Below are 15,916 nucleotides of genomic sequence, written 5' to 3'. Positions count from 1 at the left end.
AGAGAGACTCTCTTGGACTCGAGCGCTGTGCCCATGTGCGGAAATGTAGCTTTTATTTCCTGCAGCGAGACAAATAAGAACTAACATAAAAATCTTCCTCAAATAAAAAGGAAAGTCTGAACAAATAAAGAGATGGAAGACAGAAATACCCTTTTTAAAATGTATCATCGTAACAAGACCATAGTTTCAATACACAATTAAATTACAAAAGCAGTTTACATCATATTTTCTCTCTCTAAAGACTGGGCAAGAAAATAAAACAAACCCTTATTATGAAGCATGGATAGTAAGTTCTATGAAAACGCTTCAACTTAATGCAAAGCTTTTTCCTCTTCATGAATACCTGAAACACTACAGCAGTCGTACTGAAGCCTGCCCTGTCAAGACCTTTCAAGACCTTCCCACTCGCTGCCCACTTGCAAATATTTCCGATTCCTCACCAGGGAATATTAGGAGCAGATTTCAGTGACATGAAATCATGTCAAGTGGAACTCAAAGTCTGAAGCTTAATCTGCTGTGGAAAGGTTTCAAATGTGGTCCTGCGCGCCTCGTGTACCTAACCACGAATGCAAGGAATTAAGCCAGGATGCATGGGCCCTATCTGTTATATGAACTGCTGATTGAATAGGCAGGAAATCTAAGTGCTGTCATTTCTTATAAGGCCGGCCGTAGTGCTATCTGGAGAGCAGCAGCTGTTGCCAACCCATCCATAAATAAAAATAAAGTAAAATAAAAACATACACAAGGTATAGGGACTTAATGATTCTAAGCATGGCTTCAAAAAGTGCAGTACCCATGAGATCGACCTTCTGTTAGGCAGTCTCTGAGATGTTTCAAGGAGCAAGTAAAGGAAGGTTAATTGTATGTGAATGAGGTTAATCATATTTGGAAGGCATGAACTGATTCAATAAAATAAAAAATCATTCATGTTGCATCCTTCTGAAGAGTAGCATACTGAGAACAAAAGGAATATTTAGACTTACTGAAGAAAATAATATAAAGAATTACTAAAACCTTTAACTTGTTTCTCACACTCAAGATCTGTTTTTGGCGATCACGATTTTGCCTTTGTTTCAAACTCTTTCTTCCTGTAATTAACTATTATTAGATATAATTCAGATCAACTGCTTTAACCAAATGGATGAGGAGAACACGGATGTTGTTTTAAAATATCTGTGTCACTGTATCGCCCCACTGCCTGGCTTTTAAGAGTGCATCCGTCAAAACTCACAGATCCCACGATAAATTTGTAATGAAAGCTAATCAGTTAGGGGACAGGGAAAAATATATATTAAGTCAGATGTTGAGAGACTGGTGTTGGGAGAAAAAAAACTGGCAGGTTTCTTTCATTATCTGTTGAAAACATGTCAGTACAGGCAATTCTCATGTTGCTATTTCTGAACCCAACAACTCAATGGGGACTGTTGGTGCAAGACATTTTTCTCATATATCACGCACTCAAATCAACACTGCCTACAGTCATACTACATCCGTGTCAGGTGTTGTCAGCTTTCAAGAAGCTAATCAAGGCTGGGCATCGTCGGCACGTGGACAGGTGACCTCAGAGGAAAACAAAAGTCGCAGGAATTGATGTTTGCGGTTGAAACAAATAACCAAGATCTCCAAGAATACATGCAGCATGAACCACAATCTGCTGAAAACAATAAACCCAGAGCCATCTCAAGGAAATCGATAGCACCTGAAGAAAGTTATTGCAAACTACAGAACAATAATAAAGCTGTTAGATTGTTTGAGAACATAATTAAATGGCTAGTAACTTCTCTGAAAACCATTTTGCAAGTTATTCCTCAAATAATTATGTTAAAAACACCATACGTATATCATATGTAATCAAAAACATACATGCTAGAAGATATCTACTGGCTTTCCTATAAATGCCAAGGACATTTCTGCATAGGCTGAACAGCCACTGTGCACTATACATAGCCCTTAATTTTAATCAAATTACTGCACTTCAAACATCAACCCTCTGTAAAAGCTATACACTCGTTTTTCTTTTTAATGCTTAATCTACGAACTACATTTTTGTTGCACTTGGTGCCAATTGTCCTGAAAAGCAGTTCATGGCTTTAAAATGATGCGCCATATTGAAAACGGTTTCTCTTGGTCACAGTGATGTGATCGATCTGGCATGTCCTTTTATCCTTTGTCACATTAATAACCGAGTTTCTCAGAGGAATATATGACAATCTGCCGTGTCTAAAATAAAGTATACGGATATGGTCGGGTTACTCAAGGTCAGCTCACTTGATTTACTTGTAGTTGTTTTTAAATTAAAGTAACTCTGCGGACAAGTTGACCTTTTTTTCTACTGCAAGAGAAAATAAATGCTTCTATAAATAGAAAAAGAAGAAATGAATGTTAGCAGAGGCTGACAAAAGCAGGTGTGATAAGGGAATACATTTCAAAATGTCTTATTTATACCATTCTTTGAAACATGGGAAAGCTTTACCTGGAGACATTTTGTATAGTGAACCGTAAAGTATAACGCAACCACTATCATTGAAGTGTGACTAAAACCTATTCGGCTTGCAAATAATTACCCAGCATTCCACAGTCTCCAGGACTTAAGAAACAGTATATAGAGGGAGGAAAAAAAGCATGTCCCATAATTAATGCTCGCTGTAATTAACCATATAAAAGCCATCTCTGGATAGCCTAATAAAATAAAAAGGCATGCAATTCATTCTACCATTTCTCTGCCAACAGTCAGGAACAATATACACTCCCTCTGAATGAAACTGAGGTCTGGATGGATGGATGGAGGAAAAAGAACACAAAGCAGCAGGGTGGTAGTAGTGCCTTTTACCCCATCCTGCGTGATGAAAAACACATATTACCGCCAGAAGACTTTTGATAAATGCTGGCGGATGTGTGTTAAGCACCTGACTACTCTACTCGCTGTAATAAATAATGCAGTGAGCTGACACACAGTGAGCAGCCGATGTTGTTGTCAGAAAAGCCACATGCATCCCAGCACCGTAATCGAACCGGGCTGCAGCGCAAACATTTACAATAATATCAAATGGTTTAAACATGATTGCTTGCTCTGTTTAACTAGTGTGACCAAAGGAGCAGGGCACCCAGGATATTAGAAAAACAGCTGTCGACATTCACTTTACAGGAATGATCGTCTTCCTTACTGCCATGTCTAGGTAAATATCAGTTGTAATTGTAACTGTTCATTTAAGTTCTATCAAAGGTTGTTGTTTTTTAACACAACCTCCGTTAAATCACTGACACACTTATAGTTTAATATTAGATTATTTCTGTACTGGAATATAAATTATACGAATGTGAAATTTGGATCTCGAAGACAGACAATTTCCCACTGTCTCTTTCTGTATAGTTGTGTAGTTTTAGGGGGGGTGTAGTCGATACTCCTCCAGTCTTCCTTCACTTTAGCCAACATCCTTCTTTACAATTTTGTAATCAATGTTCAAAAGCAGTATTGGACGGTTGCACAGGTGAGAATGAGATTTACATTTCCTTTGCCTAGAATTAAAGTGACTATTGCTTTAAACGTGTAACTTATACTCCCTCACAATATATACACAGACAAGCACACATATCATTGCTTAATAAATAACATTACAAATATTAATATTACACTACTTGTATGAGGAATCAATGGCAAAAAAAAAATACATTTGATGGAACAAAATCACCCCCAAAGAATGTGAGGACAGCTCTTCTATACAAATAAAGTAATTATACTTTGTTTTTGCTCCCCTGCACACCAGACAGACACCTCACCTGCAGCGCTGAAGAGCCAGAGCATTTTCTGCCGTTCCCTGGAGGCCATTTTACAAGGGAAATCAGCCATTGTCTTGTATTCCCTGTTAAACTGCTGAGCTACAATTTTCACAGGGCTGAAACAACACTGCTGCTACCATGAGCACTTGCTGCTTTTTTAACACATCATACAATGCTAGAAAAGATCGATACCCCATCAGAAGCTATCAAGCAGAGGTTAAAGGGGGCAAAAAGGCACAGCTGGGAGACACCACCTGGGAAGAAACGGGTTTTCAGCCTTGACGCTGCCCAGGATGGGGATTCTGCGAAGTCACGCCATCTGTCATTGGCTTTATTCATAAATTCATATTGTGAAACGGATGTTTGCCTTAAAATTTTAACACAAGCAAATAAAAATAACCTGGAACAATAAGCTGTGTGTCTTTGTTTACTCCTCCAAACAGTTTGGTACTGAAAAGTGGCATCTCAAATATATGCAATTGTTAAGAATTAACCACGCACTGTGTAGTGCCTTCACTGCTGACTGAGCATTCAAAAAGTATGAGGTTTACATACTTTAACTTGACTAGGCAATTATGCACATTTAAAAACAATGACAATACAATCTGAGAGGAAATATATACAGTAGAATTTTGTTCAGAACACCCCTTAATATTCCATTCTACCTTTGTTGGATGCAATACATTTATGCACTATAATCTAATTAGTTTAAAGTTAAGCTTTCAGCTAACGAAGAACAGGTGGTACATAATACATGAAAATGAGTAATTTTGTGGAACGATCCTAATTACATGGGCACTAATATGCATCAGTGCTTACAATACAATGCTTGTGTATCTTTCCATGTGAAACTGCAGGATTACGTGCCGCACTTTTGAAGGTCTTTCAGGCATTTGTTCCGTAGTGTCATGTTGCGGGAGGCTTTCGATCTATGTTAATTGTGAAATGTGGCTCACGCAGGAATGGAGGAGCAAGGTGAAATGTAAATGGGCGACGCACAGAAATGACAGGAAGAGGCCGACGATGACAGCACCCTTTTTCAAACCGAGCGGGGGTAATTTCGCAAGTTGTCCAGGAGACGTTGTTAGGCCAACGGACTGCGACTGCCCTTGTCTCAGCTGCCGCCAGGCCGCAAAGTAGGAAAGGAACCCAGACTGTAACATCCATTAAAAGTTATATTTCTCAATGGAAATAATACATATTTTCTCTGAGATTTGTAAAGTACAATGTGCAGGAGTATTTGTTTGATTTAAATGAATATCCTACCTATTAGAAAGCTGGTCAGTTGATTTTACATTTACTACTTCTTAATTTGATTTTATAATAATCTTTTCAGGCCTTTTTTAATATTCTACACATAAAGTATGTACTTCTATGATGGTAGATAAAATCGGATACTAAATATTCCTTTTTAAGATACAGAACATTGACTGTACACTGATTAAAACAATAAACAGCACTGAGTATATTGTATGGATAGTCCTTTTTCTCCCTCTTTTTCTGTAAGTCTATTTTTATCAGAACAGATATACACTGACCTCAAACAGTGTGGGACTGACCATAATTTGTTTTGAATGATACAAAAAAAATAGAGAGAGAGAGAGAGAGAGAAAGATAGAGTGAGAAAAGAGAGAGAGAGAGAGAGAAAAAAAAATCTCATCACTACATTACATCGGGAGCTTGCATAAATTCCAATAACCCGGAGTAGCTAAGCTTGACTGGACGCCCGGAGGGAGCGGCGCACTGTCCTACACACTCCAACAGACTGGCAAGAGCAGCCAAGTCGAAACCTCGCTCTTCAGGGTTCAGTAGCTCAGGAAAGCATCTGGTTTGCTGGGTGAGGGGATTTCTTGGCAGCAGGTTCGATTTTAAAGTAAAGGACACGAGTCATTTGCGTCTACCTGCCAACGCTGAACGCGGTCTTTCCAAACCTTCGAAGAGGATGTTCAGGGGTAATATCACTTGTTACAAAGTCGTTTTTTTATTCAGAGGATTTTGAGTTTTCCTGTAAATACCTACTTAGTAAGAGTTATTCTGAAAAGGTCAGAGATGAGAGACGGAAAATACGTTGTTCTGTAAAATAATTATAATGTAACAGTGATTAGTGAATCCAAACTGGATTGAACGTTTATTGGGCTGGGTTTGTACTTCCAGTGTCAAAAGTGGTAACACTTCTCTTGCAAACGCTGAAGCAACAATGATGGCAACAGCACCCAATGTGAAATACAGAGATTAGCCCATTTCTTGCTTCCTCACATTTAAAATGAGCGTTGAATGGGAGTCAGAAATTCCAAAGGAACTCCAGACTTCGACAATATGCCATTTGCCATGCTTGTGTATGAGTATCTGTAAAGGTATTTCACTTCAAGGCTATGCAATTTTACAGGAAGCAAAGCCTTTTCTAGGTTAAATACCAGTTTACTTCTGAAATATAAAGGTCAGACTACCCCTGAAGGTAAGCGCAAACAGTTCCAAATGGCTGGTAATAATGCTCCTGGCTGGGAGAGCAAATAAAACAATTTTTATATAGGTCAAGCAGCCAAAATGGCAATAGAAAGTGTTTACAGTAAATATTTGTCTTCTCTGCCTTATAGCTTTTTCTTTCATTCTAGCGCTTTAACATCTAATTCCCCCCAAAACACCTTTAAAAACATTTCAGGTAGTACAGAATATAAAGGATTTCAAGACTTAGCCTGGTCTGTATGAAGGATTTCAGATTGTTATGGTATGAATACATAATTAGAACAGGACTCTGAATTTGGGACAATCATAAAAGCAAAAAGATTGAATATAGAGTGACCATACATCCAGAATTTCATCCAATTCATTATTATTGCAAGTTTTAATATAAAAAGAACGGAACAGGTGAAAATAAAGAACAGTTTGAATGGTCTTCTCCCTTTAACTTTTTTTGCTTGATCTTTTATAATGTTTCTTTTCAAATATATTTTTTCTTCGCTTCACCTTGGAGGTATGTTCGTCAGTCTGAACAAACACCCCAGGAGACCCAATTCTGCACTGCAGTAAAAACTTGGAGTATCTGGACAGCTAGCAATAGAGAAGGTAATTGAACTCTGACCAGGGCTTCTCAAGAAACTCCACTGGCATTTCACATCTACCAAGGACTGAACCTTTTCCCTGCCCATTTAAAAAGGACAACTGGACTCTGTTATTCTTTTTTAACAACGAATATTGAATATGTATTGATTCGTGCCAGTTTGTCAAACCATCACGTTTCTGGTAATACACTACAGAAAGACTACACAGAGATTTAGATCAATGTATTGTTCTTCAAATGAAAAGAAAGCATAAATCAAAGTATGTCACTTCTAACATGGGTTCTTCACATAACACACTTCGGTAATGTGTGTCAACGTCAACATGATGGTCTATTTTCATTAAACACAATTTCCAAACATGCATGTACCAGAAGGCCAATATAGACAACGGGATTATCATCAGACTCTCCAGCTACAGTGAGAGAACCTATACAAATAGTTTAAATAAAGCTTACCTTGGATTTCATAGCCCAATATTCTTCTGTGCCATACTGAACACTTCGAAGAGATGCGAGGTAGTCAAAACTGATAGCTGCAGTCTACCATCAAATAAAATAGAGTTGATGAATATTACATGTCTATTCCTATTTTAAACTCTAGATTACAAAAAATTATATATAAAAGACACTGATATACATAGATACACATATTTAAATTAAAGATCAAGTTGTTGTTATTGTGGTTTAACTTTGCATAGATGATGGTTGGATTTGGCGGATGAATGATTGACACTTACCGTAATTGCAGCTCTTCCAAAGCGAATTAAGCTGACATCATTGAGATCCACGCTCTTATTATACAGGTAGATTCCAGAGGATGCAATCACTGCTGTGGCCACTGAAGACACTTTCATCAACCGTCCAGCCATGGGAGGCACTGTAACATTGAAAAAAAAAGACCTACTTAACTACAAGAATCCCTGCTGTAGTCGACTGCATAGATCTGGATTGTTCAAATGTTAAACCTTTCTATGGAATATGAGAATTAACAGTTTGTTGCGTGTATCTGTTTGGAAGAATTCTGCATCTGTGTTTATCTGCAGCTATAATACAAGGTGTGAAAAATGGAAAACATCACATGCTTTGATTTCCTTCTTGTTATGAAAACACAACAGTGACTAAACAACACGGATTTTAGATTAACAGTATTAATGCATCCAATTAAATAAGTTTGTTCAATGACTACATTAGGAATACTGTCATTACTAAATATCATACAAATGTGTAGGTGACTAATTTCTTATTTATTTGCTAGAAATGCAGGGTCCACTTTAAAACTGTATTTATTGTGTTTATCAGTTAAACAAATTGTTCCTTAATAAAGTTAGCTATTATTATTATCTCTTGGCAGACACCCTTATCCAGGGCGACTTACAACATAGCTATGAAACTCAACAATTCAAATTGTAAGTACACTAAATAAAATGGTCAGACTCTAGAGACAATGCAATGCATCTTCTCTTGTTGTGATCATTGCCATGCTTTTTTCATACAGGGCTAGTCTGAATGTCATAGTGTATCCTGAAGAGCAATTTGATACCTTTGGATAGTAGAATTTGCCTACTATGACAAAAGGTGACACTACTACTATCCACCCATTAGGTCGATGAGGGATGTTACTTTAGGCCAATGTTGTTGCAAGGTAAGCATGTTTACTGGGGTGTGAGTCCATGACAGTAAACGTCACAGAAATGCATACAAAGTATCTATTCAAACGTATTTATACAACATGCCTACATATTGTCATCTCGAACAAAATACACTGAATTACCTTTACAATATCGTAGTAAGAAAGCATTCAACGCAAATGATATATAATAAAGATGTAGCATACCAGTGTTTCTGTTGTTGTACACTGAGCACTATCATGTATAACTGACGTTATGCAATGCAGATGTGTTTTGTAACATTATAAGTCTATGCACTAAAATTAAAACGATAATATAATATATGTAATTCACATTTGTGTGTGTATTATGAATTACAATTACTGAAGGTTAATTCGCACGTTTTCATGTTGTCATTCACTCACCGGATTCTGCCAAACTCCGACCTTTGACCCTCTGCTACCCTCAACCTGCGGCGCGCAAAGCACTCTGGTTAATGTAGTTGACCGTGAATGTAGGACTGGCAGATTCTAAATAGTTTCTTCAGACATTTTAGCTTTTTAATTAATAAAACATTCAAAACACGTCACAGGCAGATTTGTAAAGGTATCGTATATTTATTTTAATTTAGAAAAAGGTTTTACAGAGCATTAAAAACTGGTTCAGAGCGCGTCATAGCGATTGGAGCCTTAATCCTACAACGTAGCGTTTGACGCCATGAGCGGCGTCGCGTCAGACGTCATACTCTGGAGGAAATAAAGAAAATGTCGCTAGCAAGGTGAGTCTGCGAGAGAAACATTTTATAGCATTTAAAGTGTCCACAATTTAACAAATAATTACAATAGCACATATCGATAGAATAACTTGATAATCTAATACTCGAGAGATGTAATGATTTATTAAAAATAAATCGCTACATGCTTTTTCGACTTGTAGGCCTCAGGGAAGCCCGGTGATAGATTTCTCAAGTTTCCATGCGCAAGGATTTGTTTACGAGCGACTGTTTTGTCTTGCGCCGATCTGTGTATTTCCTATAGGCTTCGTCATTGTATTTATTTCAAACAAATAAACTCTAGAGGTTATAATATTTACACCGTTAGAGTATCGTCGTACACAGCTCACGAAATGCCGTATTTCAATGTAGTCAACTTTCCTTCAAGAGGTTTGCTTTTGTGGTTGGTGGTTTGAGGTTTGATCGATTGTAACTCCAATAAATAGTTTGAGTGATCCTTCATCAGACATGGGATGGATATTTATAAAGAATAATATTATTGCTTGTACTGAAAGACTGATCTCCTCTCGGTTGCAGTTTTCTGCCGGCTCCCACCCAGCTGTCCCAGGACCAGCTGGAGGCGGAGGAGAAGGCTCGGTCCCAGAGGTCCCGGTCCACGGCTCTGGTGTCTTCCCGCAGAGAGCCGCCTCCCTATGGGTACAGAAAGGGCTGGGTCCCCAGGGCACTGGAGGTGAGCAAGACTGGTGTATATGTGGAGAGTGGTTTAAATTAGTTTATATAATTGTGTGTCTATGATAAAAATATACAGATAATTATAAGATAAGGCCATTGTGATGTTCCCCAATGTATATATCTTGTAGTCATTCATTGCAAATTGCATGTGGATATTGGGGCTTGACTTCCTTCATCAATAACATATCAAGAAAATCGAACCTCCTGTTCCTGCCTTTCATTTTAGGATTTCGGGGATGGAGGCGCCTTCCCGGAGATTCACGTTGCCCAGTACCCCCTGGAGATGGGCAGGAAGAAGAAAACCTCCAATGCTTTGGCTGTGCAAGTGGATGCTGAAGGGAAGATCAAATATGATGCGATTGCGAGGCAAGGGCAGGGGAAAGACAAGGTGTGTGAACTCAGTATGTCGCTCAAATGTGTTTGGATCAAGAAACAAAACCACGAAATACATGTCATCACTTTCGAACATTTAATTATTTTTTGGGGGGTAATTTTAAATGAAAATGTAAGAGAAGAAACATGGTTGCAAAAAAAAAAAAAGCTTTTGTGTGCAAATAAATGTTTTGAATACAATATTTTAAGAATACCCGAGATTTGTACACTTAACAGCTCTAGGACGAGCACAAATCATGGGAGTCGCTCTATGGCCAAGAAGATAGTCTGAAGAGCCCTGAAGTTATTTGTTAATTCTGTTGTATGTATATTTGTGTTTTGTTACAGGTCATATACAGCAAGTTCACAGATCTGCTGCCAAAGGAAATAATGAATGAGGATGACCCAGAGCTGCACCGGCCTGATGAGGAAGCAGTGAAAGAGGTGCGATGATTCACTTGATCTGTCTTTCGCCCTAAAAAGTTTTTCCCACTTCTTATGGATTTACTGCCCAGCTTTTTATGAAAATGTGTCCTCTTAATTTTGTATTAGTTGAAACAAATGTCTTACTGTAGTTTGCTATGAACAATCAAAAACAAACATTTTTATATTGTTCTTTTTGGTGTAGTTGACCGAGAAGACCAGAGCAGCTCTCGACAAGCAGGTGTCACAGAAGATCGCCGCAGCCATGCCTGTGAGAGCAGCTGATAAGCAAGCGCCTGCACAGTACATCCGGTAAGGAGGGTTTCCAGTGCTATTCACCACAGTATCGACAACGATGACCGGAGATGTGTTTTCTGCCTTTTCAAGTCCTGTCCAACAACAGTCCCTTGAAAGGCTTGATCGAGTTTGAGAAATTAACCTGGTTTTTCAAGCCTGGTTGTTTTAATCCGTTTTTCTCACTAGTGGGTTTTTCCATACGAAATGACTTGTGTTTTAGGTTTTTTACTTCGATAACATCTTTTTTTGTTGTTGTCCCCCTCATAGGTATACCCCGTCTCAGCAAGGAGTTGCTTTTAATTCTGGAGCCAAGCAAAGGGTGATCCGTATGGTGGAAATGCAAAAGGACCCCATGGAACCACCACGCTTCAAGTATGCAGAATTGAACAAACACTTCCTTTTGTTACAGGGTCCATATTGTATTAAGGATAATCTAAACGAAAAGCTCAAAGAAAATGTTAAGTAGCTTCTCCTTTTCATGTTTTTTAGGATCAACAAGAAGATTCCTCGAGGACCCCCGTCCCCCCCTGCGCCGGTCATGCATTCTCCAAGCAGAAAGGTGCATTATTGTTGCTGTGAATGGATTCACAATAGAAGAAAGCCTTTATTAATCTGTATGTGCTTCATTTTCAGTGTCTTCAGCAGAAAATGTGTGTTCTTTCTTGCATTATAATTGGAAAATCCGGTGTCTGAGCAGCTTGCTTACAACTTTAAAAAGTTTAACAAAAAATTACATTCGTTACAATATTAGATTGGTCACTTGCACTTGTATTTCAGTCGATCGAAGGCCTGTGCCATAACTGTGGACTGTTCATACAATTCCAGTTCTAAAGCCACCATTCTGCGTGCTTTGAAGTTACATTTGTTAATTGCTTTAAAGAGGTGTCTTTTCTATTATTTCAGATGACTGTAAAAGAACAACAGGAGTGGAAGATCCCACCGTGCATATCAAACTGGAAAAACGCAAAGGTATGTTTGCATTGTCTTCAACACTATTAAATTCACACTTTTTAATATTCTTTACACTGATATATATCTCTTAAATGCGACATCCTCTCTTATTGTCCTCTAGGGTTACACTATTCCACTAGACAAACGTTTAGCTGCCGACGGCCGAGGGCTTCAGACGGTGCACATCAATGAAAACTTTGCCAAGCTGGCTGAGGCACTCTACATCGCAGACAGAAAGGTGGATACGTTGAAAATATTGCTTAACGGACACTTTTAAAGCCTGTATTTGTCTGCCTCTCTCTATACGGTGCGCATGCAGTGACATCTATGTGTCGTGTCTGTAGGCTCGAGAAGCAGTGGAGATGCGCGCTCAAGTGGAAAGGAAAATGGCCCAAAAGGAAAAGGAGAAAAAGGAGGAGAAACTCAGGGAGCTGGCCCAGATGGCAAGAGAGCGGAGAGCAGGCATCAAGGGCCACGGAGAAAAAGGTGCGGGAGGATTTTAGTGGGTTTGTCATCATCAGTGTGGCTTATTGGAAAAATGATTTTGATGCCTTGATTTGTGCCGATATTGTAATATGAACAGATAGCAGTAGCCGAGACTATTGTCTCCCGCCGGCAGCGAATTGTTGGACAGGATCTCTCCAGGTGCACGGGGACCTCTATTGTCTGCATTTCACCATCGATGCATTTCTCCCCCTCAGGTGCAGAAGATGGAGAGGTCCGAGAGCGTGACGAAATCCGACACGATCGGAGGAAAGAGAGACAGCACGACCGGAACATCTCCAGAGCTGCCCCCGACAAGAGGTATTTGGATTATAAATGGAGAAGACTAGTAAATCTACAACAAAACAGTGATGGTTTGAGTCCCTGACTAAATGCAATTGGTTGAAACTTTTGACGTGATCCTGCTTTCGTACTGCTTAATGTTTCACTGTGTTAATAAGGTCCAGCTGGTGTGTCAGACTTCAGTAGGCACTAGTCATGATGTTGGGTGGTAAATGAGGCCTATTTTCTTGTTGTGTTGAGGTCTAAATTGCAGAGGGACCAGGACAGAGACATCAGCGAGCTCATTGCCCTGGGTCAGCCCAATCCCCGGCCTTCCAACGAAGCGCAGTACGACCAGCGGCTCTTCAACCAGAGCAAGGTAGGGCTGCTTCCAGGCTGTCAATTGTGCCGGGTTAGAGAGATTTATTTCGGTTTGTGAAGGCCGATGTTTCAAACAGGCGCCCGGCCTTCCCTTGGTGATGAATGTCCAAATGTTCAGTCAATGTGTCAGCCCTTTTAATTATAACCTTTAATTGACATTTTGTTTATAATGTATTTAAATGTATTTTGGCTGCATCTCAACTTATGTTAATTTGAATGGATTTGAAAAGTAATGCTTAATCTTTCCTTGATGACCTGGCTTTTTCTAATATGAAGTATCGGTTAATCAAGTGGTGGATCAATCTCATATTGATGTCTACAGCAATGATACGTGTGAGGGAGAAACTAATTAATACTGATAAGGATTTTTATCTTTTTAAGTGTGCAGTGTGTTTATGACTGCTGACTGTTTCCCGTCTATTGCAGGGGATGGACAGTGGCTTTGCTGGTGGTGAAGATGAGGTCTATAATGTGTACGACCAGCCCTTCAGAAACGGCAGAGATATGGCACAGAACATTTACAGGCCCAGTAAGAACGCCGATCGAGATCTATACGGTGACGACTTAGACACGCTGATGCAGAATAACCGGTATGTGAATGGTCTCCCTAGCTATACAAGCTCTAGATTTATTTTTAATTTTACGAAACGCGTCCAAACAAAAGTCCAATTCTCGTTTCTCTCGCCGTCCCTTCAGATTCGTCCCCGACAAGGAATTCACTGGCACAGACCACGGGCCCCGCAGGGACGGCCCGGTCCAGTTCGAGGAGGATCCTTTCGGTCTGGATAAGTTCTTGGAGGAGGCCAAGCAGCACGGCGGCTCAAAGCGCCCCTCCGCCAGCGGCCGCTCGAAGGATTATGACCACGATAAGAAGCGCAGGAAGGAATGAGGGCCTGGTTTTGTCGATGTGGGTCAGCTAGAGCAATGTATGTTTTGTTTTTATGGTCCTGTTCCTTACAATAAAGCCAGAGCTTCATAAACAGGCCTCACCAGCTGTTGATATTTTGTTTTGATTGTTTTTAAGTGGTTTCTCCTCTTTTTTTTTAACTGAGGCGTATTTAGCACCATGAGTCTTAGGTTGAAGTCCAGGGGGGTCCAGCGAGGCTTGTGCTTCAGTGGTAGTTAAGATTTTTATTTTTTACCTTTTATGTTCATGTAATAAATAGACATCAGGAAGGGACCAGTAAGCAAAACTTGTTTCAGAGAAGTTTTAATGACATTTTCACTTGTGTAGAATTGCTGTAATCCTGTATATACCAGGTGAAAGGAAATGTTTTTTTCTCCTCAACCTATGATGAACTCTGTACAGTAATAACATGGAATAAATATCATTTAAATTTGTATTTCCTATTGCGAAAATGGTTGCACATTGGTATTTATTGTAGCACTACAAAACCATACAATTTATTTTTCTTCAACTTTCTTCAAAGTCTTGATTTGGTCTTCGCCCTGCAAATGCTCTTCTGTTTCTTTGCACTTGGAGCTGAAAGTGAAAATGGGTTTTAATCAGAGTGGAGTGCAACTACAATTGGTTTTCAATTAAACTGACAGGAGGTGATACATGGGGCAGCATTCATGACACAAACACCAAATTATACAGTACCAATATGAAACACTTCCCAGATATCAACTTTTCTTTAACACTATTTTGGGGGCAGTTCTTTCCAGTATTTGTCAGATACCTTTGATCCCTCCACCAGGTGTGGGTCCTTCTGCAGTGCATTCTGCAGGCCGTCCTCACTGGTAAATCCAACCCAGCAGTAACCCTTGTGGAAGCCGGTCTCTTTGTCCTTTAAAGACAAATGTTATTCATATGTTATATTTAATGCATACACGTGAGTAATGTTATATCTTGATCTTAGACTGCAAACGTGCTTTTTTTCTGAAAAAGAGTACATTCGTTAACAAAAAGTTGCAGGAATATATCTTCTACAGCATTAATATGAAAATAGAGGTGCACATACAATACTTACAAAAGGAAGGAGGCATTTTCTGACTTGTCCAAACTGTGTGAAGTATTCCCTCACTTCCTCTGAAATACAAAATAAACCAGAATCAACCAGCGCCGTGACAATCAAGAGGATTTTAATTCTGTGACCCATAAAGTGGAAGAAACGCTTGAATTGCAAAATACAACATTTCAGACAGCTCATACATTTAAAGTTACGTGATTGAAACTCAAAGCTGTCGGGGGGGAACACAAATGCCACAACTGAAATGGCAAAAACAAGCATGAATTCGTGCGCACCCTATTGAGGTGAACCACGATTCAGTAAAGGCGTTTAATGAATCGTGATCAGGAATAAACTAAACCAGCCACGAGTGTATGTTTTACTATATCTGGAGCTGCACAAAAGAGCCACAATACATTCAAGCATGTGTGACTAATGCTCACTTTCCACCGATCTGAGTGCTGGAGCGGGCTAGTGCATCCTCCTCACCTGCAATGTCATCTGCAGACGACACGTTATAAAGACATGTGCAACAAACGCACGGATAAAAAGGCTGAACAACATCACAACACATCTCACCTTTCTAATTGTATATTTATTAAAAAAACGATACTCACTGGTTGCCATGGTCCATGGTATTTTAGACACAAACACTTCAAATGCTTTTTTAGTGGGAGCCGCCATTTTTCCAATCTCCAAAATAAAACCGTGCAATCTTTGACCTTGTCTCACGTGATCTTCATGTATTTATTTATTTATTTATTAAGGTATTAATTCCCGTAGAAAAAAAAAAAAACATCTACAATGTATCTGAAACTTAAAAGCATTACAAATGGTAATAATAATAACCAGTTCAAAAATCTCTCGC

The 15,916-nt window shown here is 39.2% G+C and overlaps 3 protein-coding genes across 5 annotated transcripts in view; 1 reads left to right on the top strand and 2 right to left on the bottom strand.

Moving 5' to 3' along the window:
* adck1 (aarF domain containing kinase 1) overlaps positions 1-8,944 on the bottom strand; it is a 119,686-nt gene extending 110,742 nt beyond the window's left edge. Inside the window, exons 1-3 of one of the 2 annotated variants that reach the window (XM_066694799.1) lie at positions 8,868-8,944; positions 7,573-7,712; positions 7,292-7,375 (exon numbers count right to left, since the gene is read on the bottom strand). In XM_066694799.1, the coding sequence (XP_066550896.1) occupies positions 7,292-7,375; positions 7,573-7,704 (216 nt within the window). In that variant the 5' untranslated portion in view covers positions 7,705-7,712; positions 8,868-8,944. The remainder of the gene's footprint in view (positions 1-7,291; positions 7,376-7,572; positions 7,713-8,867) is intronic. The other variant, XM_066694798.1, reaches the window with a different exon arrangement.
* A 171-nt stretch (positions 8,945-9,115) lies between these two features.
* On the top strand, positions 9,116-14,455 carry snw1 (SNW domain containing 1). Its single transcript, XM_066694797.1, has 14 exons — positions 9,116-9,220; positions 9,752-9,905; positions 10,134-10,295; positions 10,628-10,723; positions 10,908-11,014; positions 11,267-11,371; positions 11,489-11,558; positions 11,903-11,968; positions 12,072-12,188; positions 12,295-12,436; positions 12,652-12,754; positions 12,977-13,094; positions 13,523-13,686; positions 13,793-14,455. The coding sequence occupies exons 1-14, from the start codon at positions 9,207-9,209 to the stop codon at positions 13,983-13,985; spliced, it is 1,611 nt and encodes a 536-aa protein (XP_066550894.1). The 5' UTR covers positions 9,116-9,206; the 3' UTR covers positions 13,986-14,455.
* Positions 14,291-15,827, bottom strand: slirp (SRA stem-loop interacting RNA binding protein). Of its 2 annotated transcripts, none has more exons than XM_066694801.1 (4): positions 15,666-15,827; positions 15,061-15,128; positions 14,779-14,886; positions 14,291-14,579 (listed from the first exon to the last, which is right to left on the bottom strand). In XM_066694801.1, the coding sequence occupies exons 1-4, from the start codon at positions 15,730-15,732 to the stop codon at positions 14,511-14,513; spliced, it is 312 nt and encodes a 103-aa protein (XP_066550898.1). In that variant the 5' UTR covers positions 15,733-15,827; the 3' UTR covers positions 14,291-14,510. The 2 variants fall into 2 exon arrangements, with proteins under 2 accessions (XP_066550898.1, XP_066550899.1); XM_066694802.1 differs by having other exon boundaries at positions 15,070-15,128; positions 15,666-15,821.
* Between the last annotated feature and the right edge of the window lie 89 nt (positions 15,828-15,916).

This window comes from Amia ocellicauda, chromosome 21, assembly GCF_036373705.1.
Source record: "Amia ocellicauda isolate fAmiCal2 chromosome 21, fAmiCal2.hap1, whole genome shotgun sequence".
Taxonomy (NCBI): domain Eukaryota; kingdom Metazoa; phylum Chordata; class Actinopteri; order Amiiformes; family Amiidae; genus Amia; species Amia ocellicauda.
This window is presented reverse-complemented; position numbering and strand designations above follow the sequence as displayed.

What these genes read in the sequence shown, in the direction of transcription:
- snw1 (XM_066694797.1), top strand. An exon ending in ATGGAACCACCACGCTTCAA is followed by an intron (nt 11,372 to 11,488) that starts GTATGCAGAATT and finishes CATGTTTTTTAG; the next exon opens with GATCAACAAGAAGATTCCTC. An exon ending in TCTACATCGCAGACAGAAAG is followed by an intron (nt 12,189 to 12,294) that starts GTGGATACGTTG and finishes TCGTGTCTGTAG; the next exon opens with GCTCGAGAAGCAGTGGAGAT.
- slirp (XM_066694801.1), bottom strand. Translation starts at nt 15,732, where the DNA reads ATGGCGGCTCCCACTAAAAAAGCATTTGAAGTGTTTGTGTCTAAAATA. An exon ending in ACCATGGACCATGGCAACCA is followed by an intron (nt 15,129 to 15,665) that starts GTGAGTATCGTT and finishes TTTGTATTTCAG; the next exon opens with AGGAAGTGAGGGAATACTTC. An exon ending in ACCTGGTGGAGGGATCAAAG is followed by an intron (nt 14,580 to 14,778) that starts GTATCTGACAAA and finishes TTTCACTTTCAG; the next exon opens with CTCCAAGTGCAAAGAAACAG.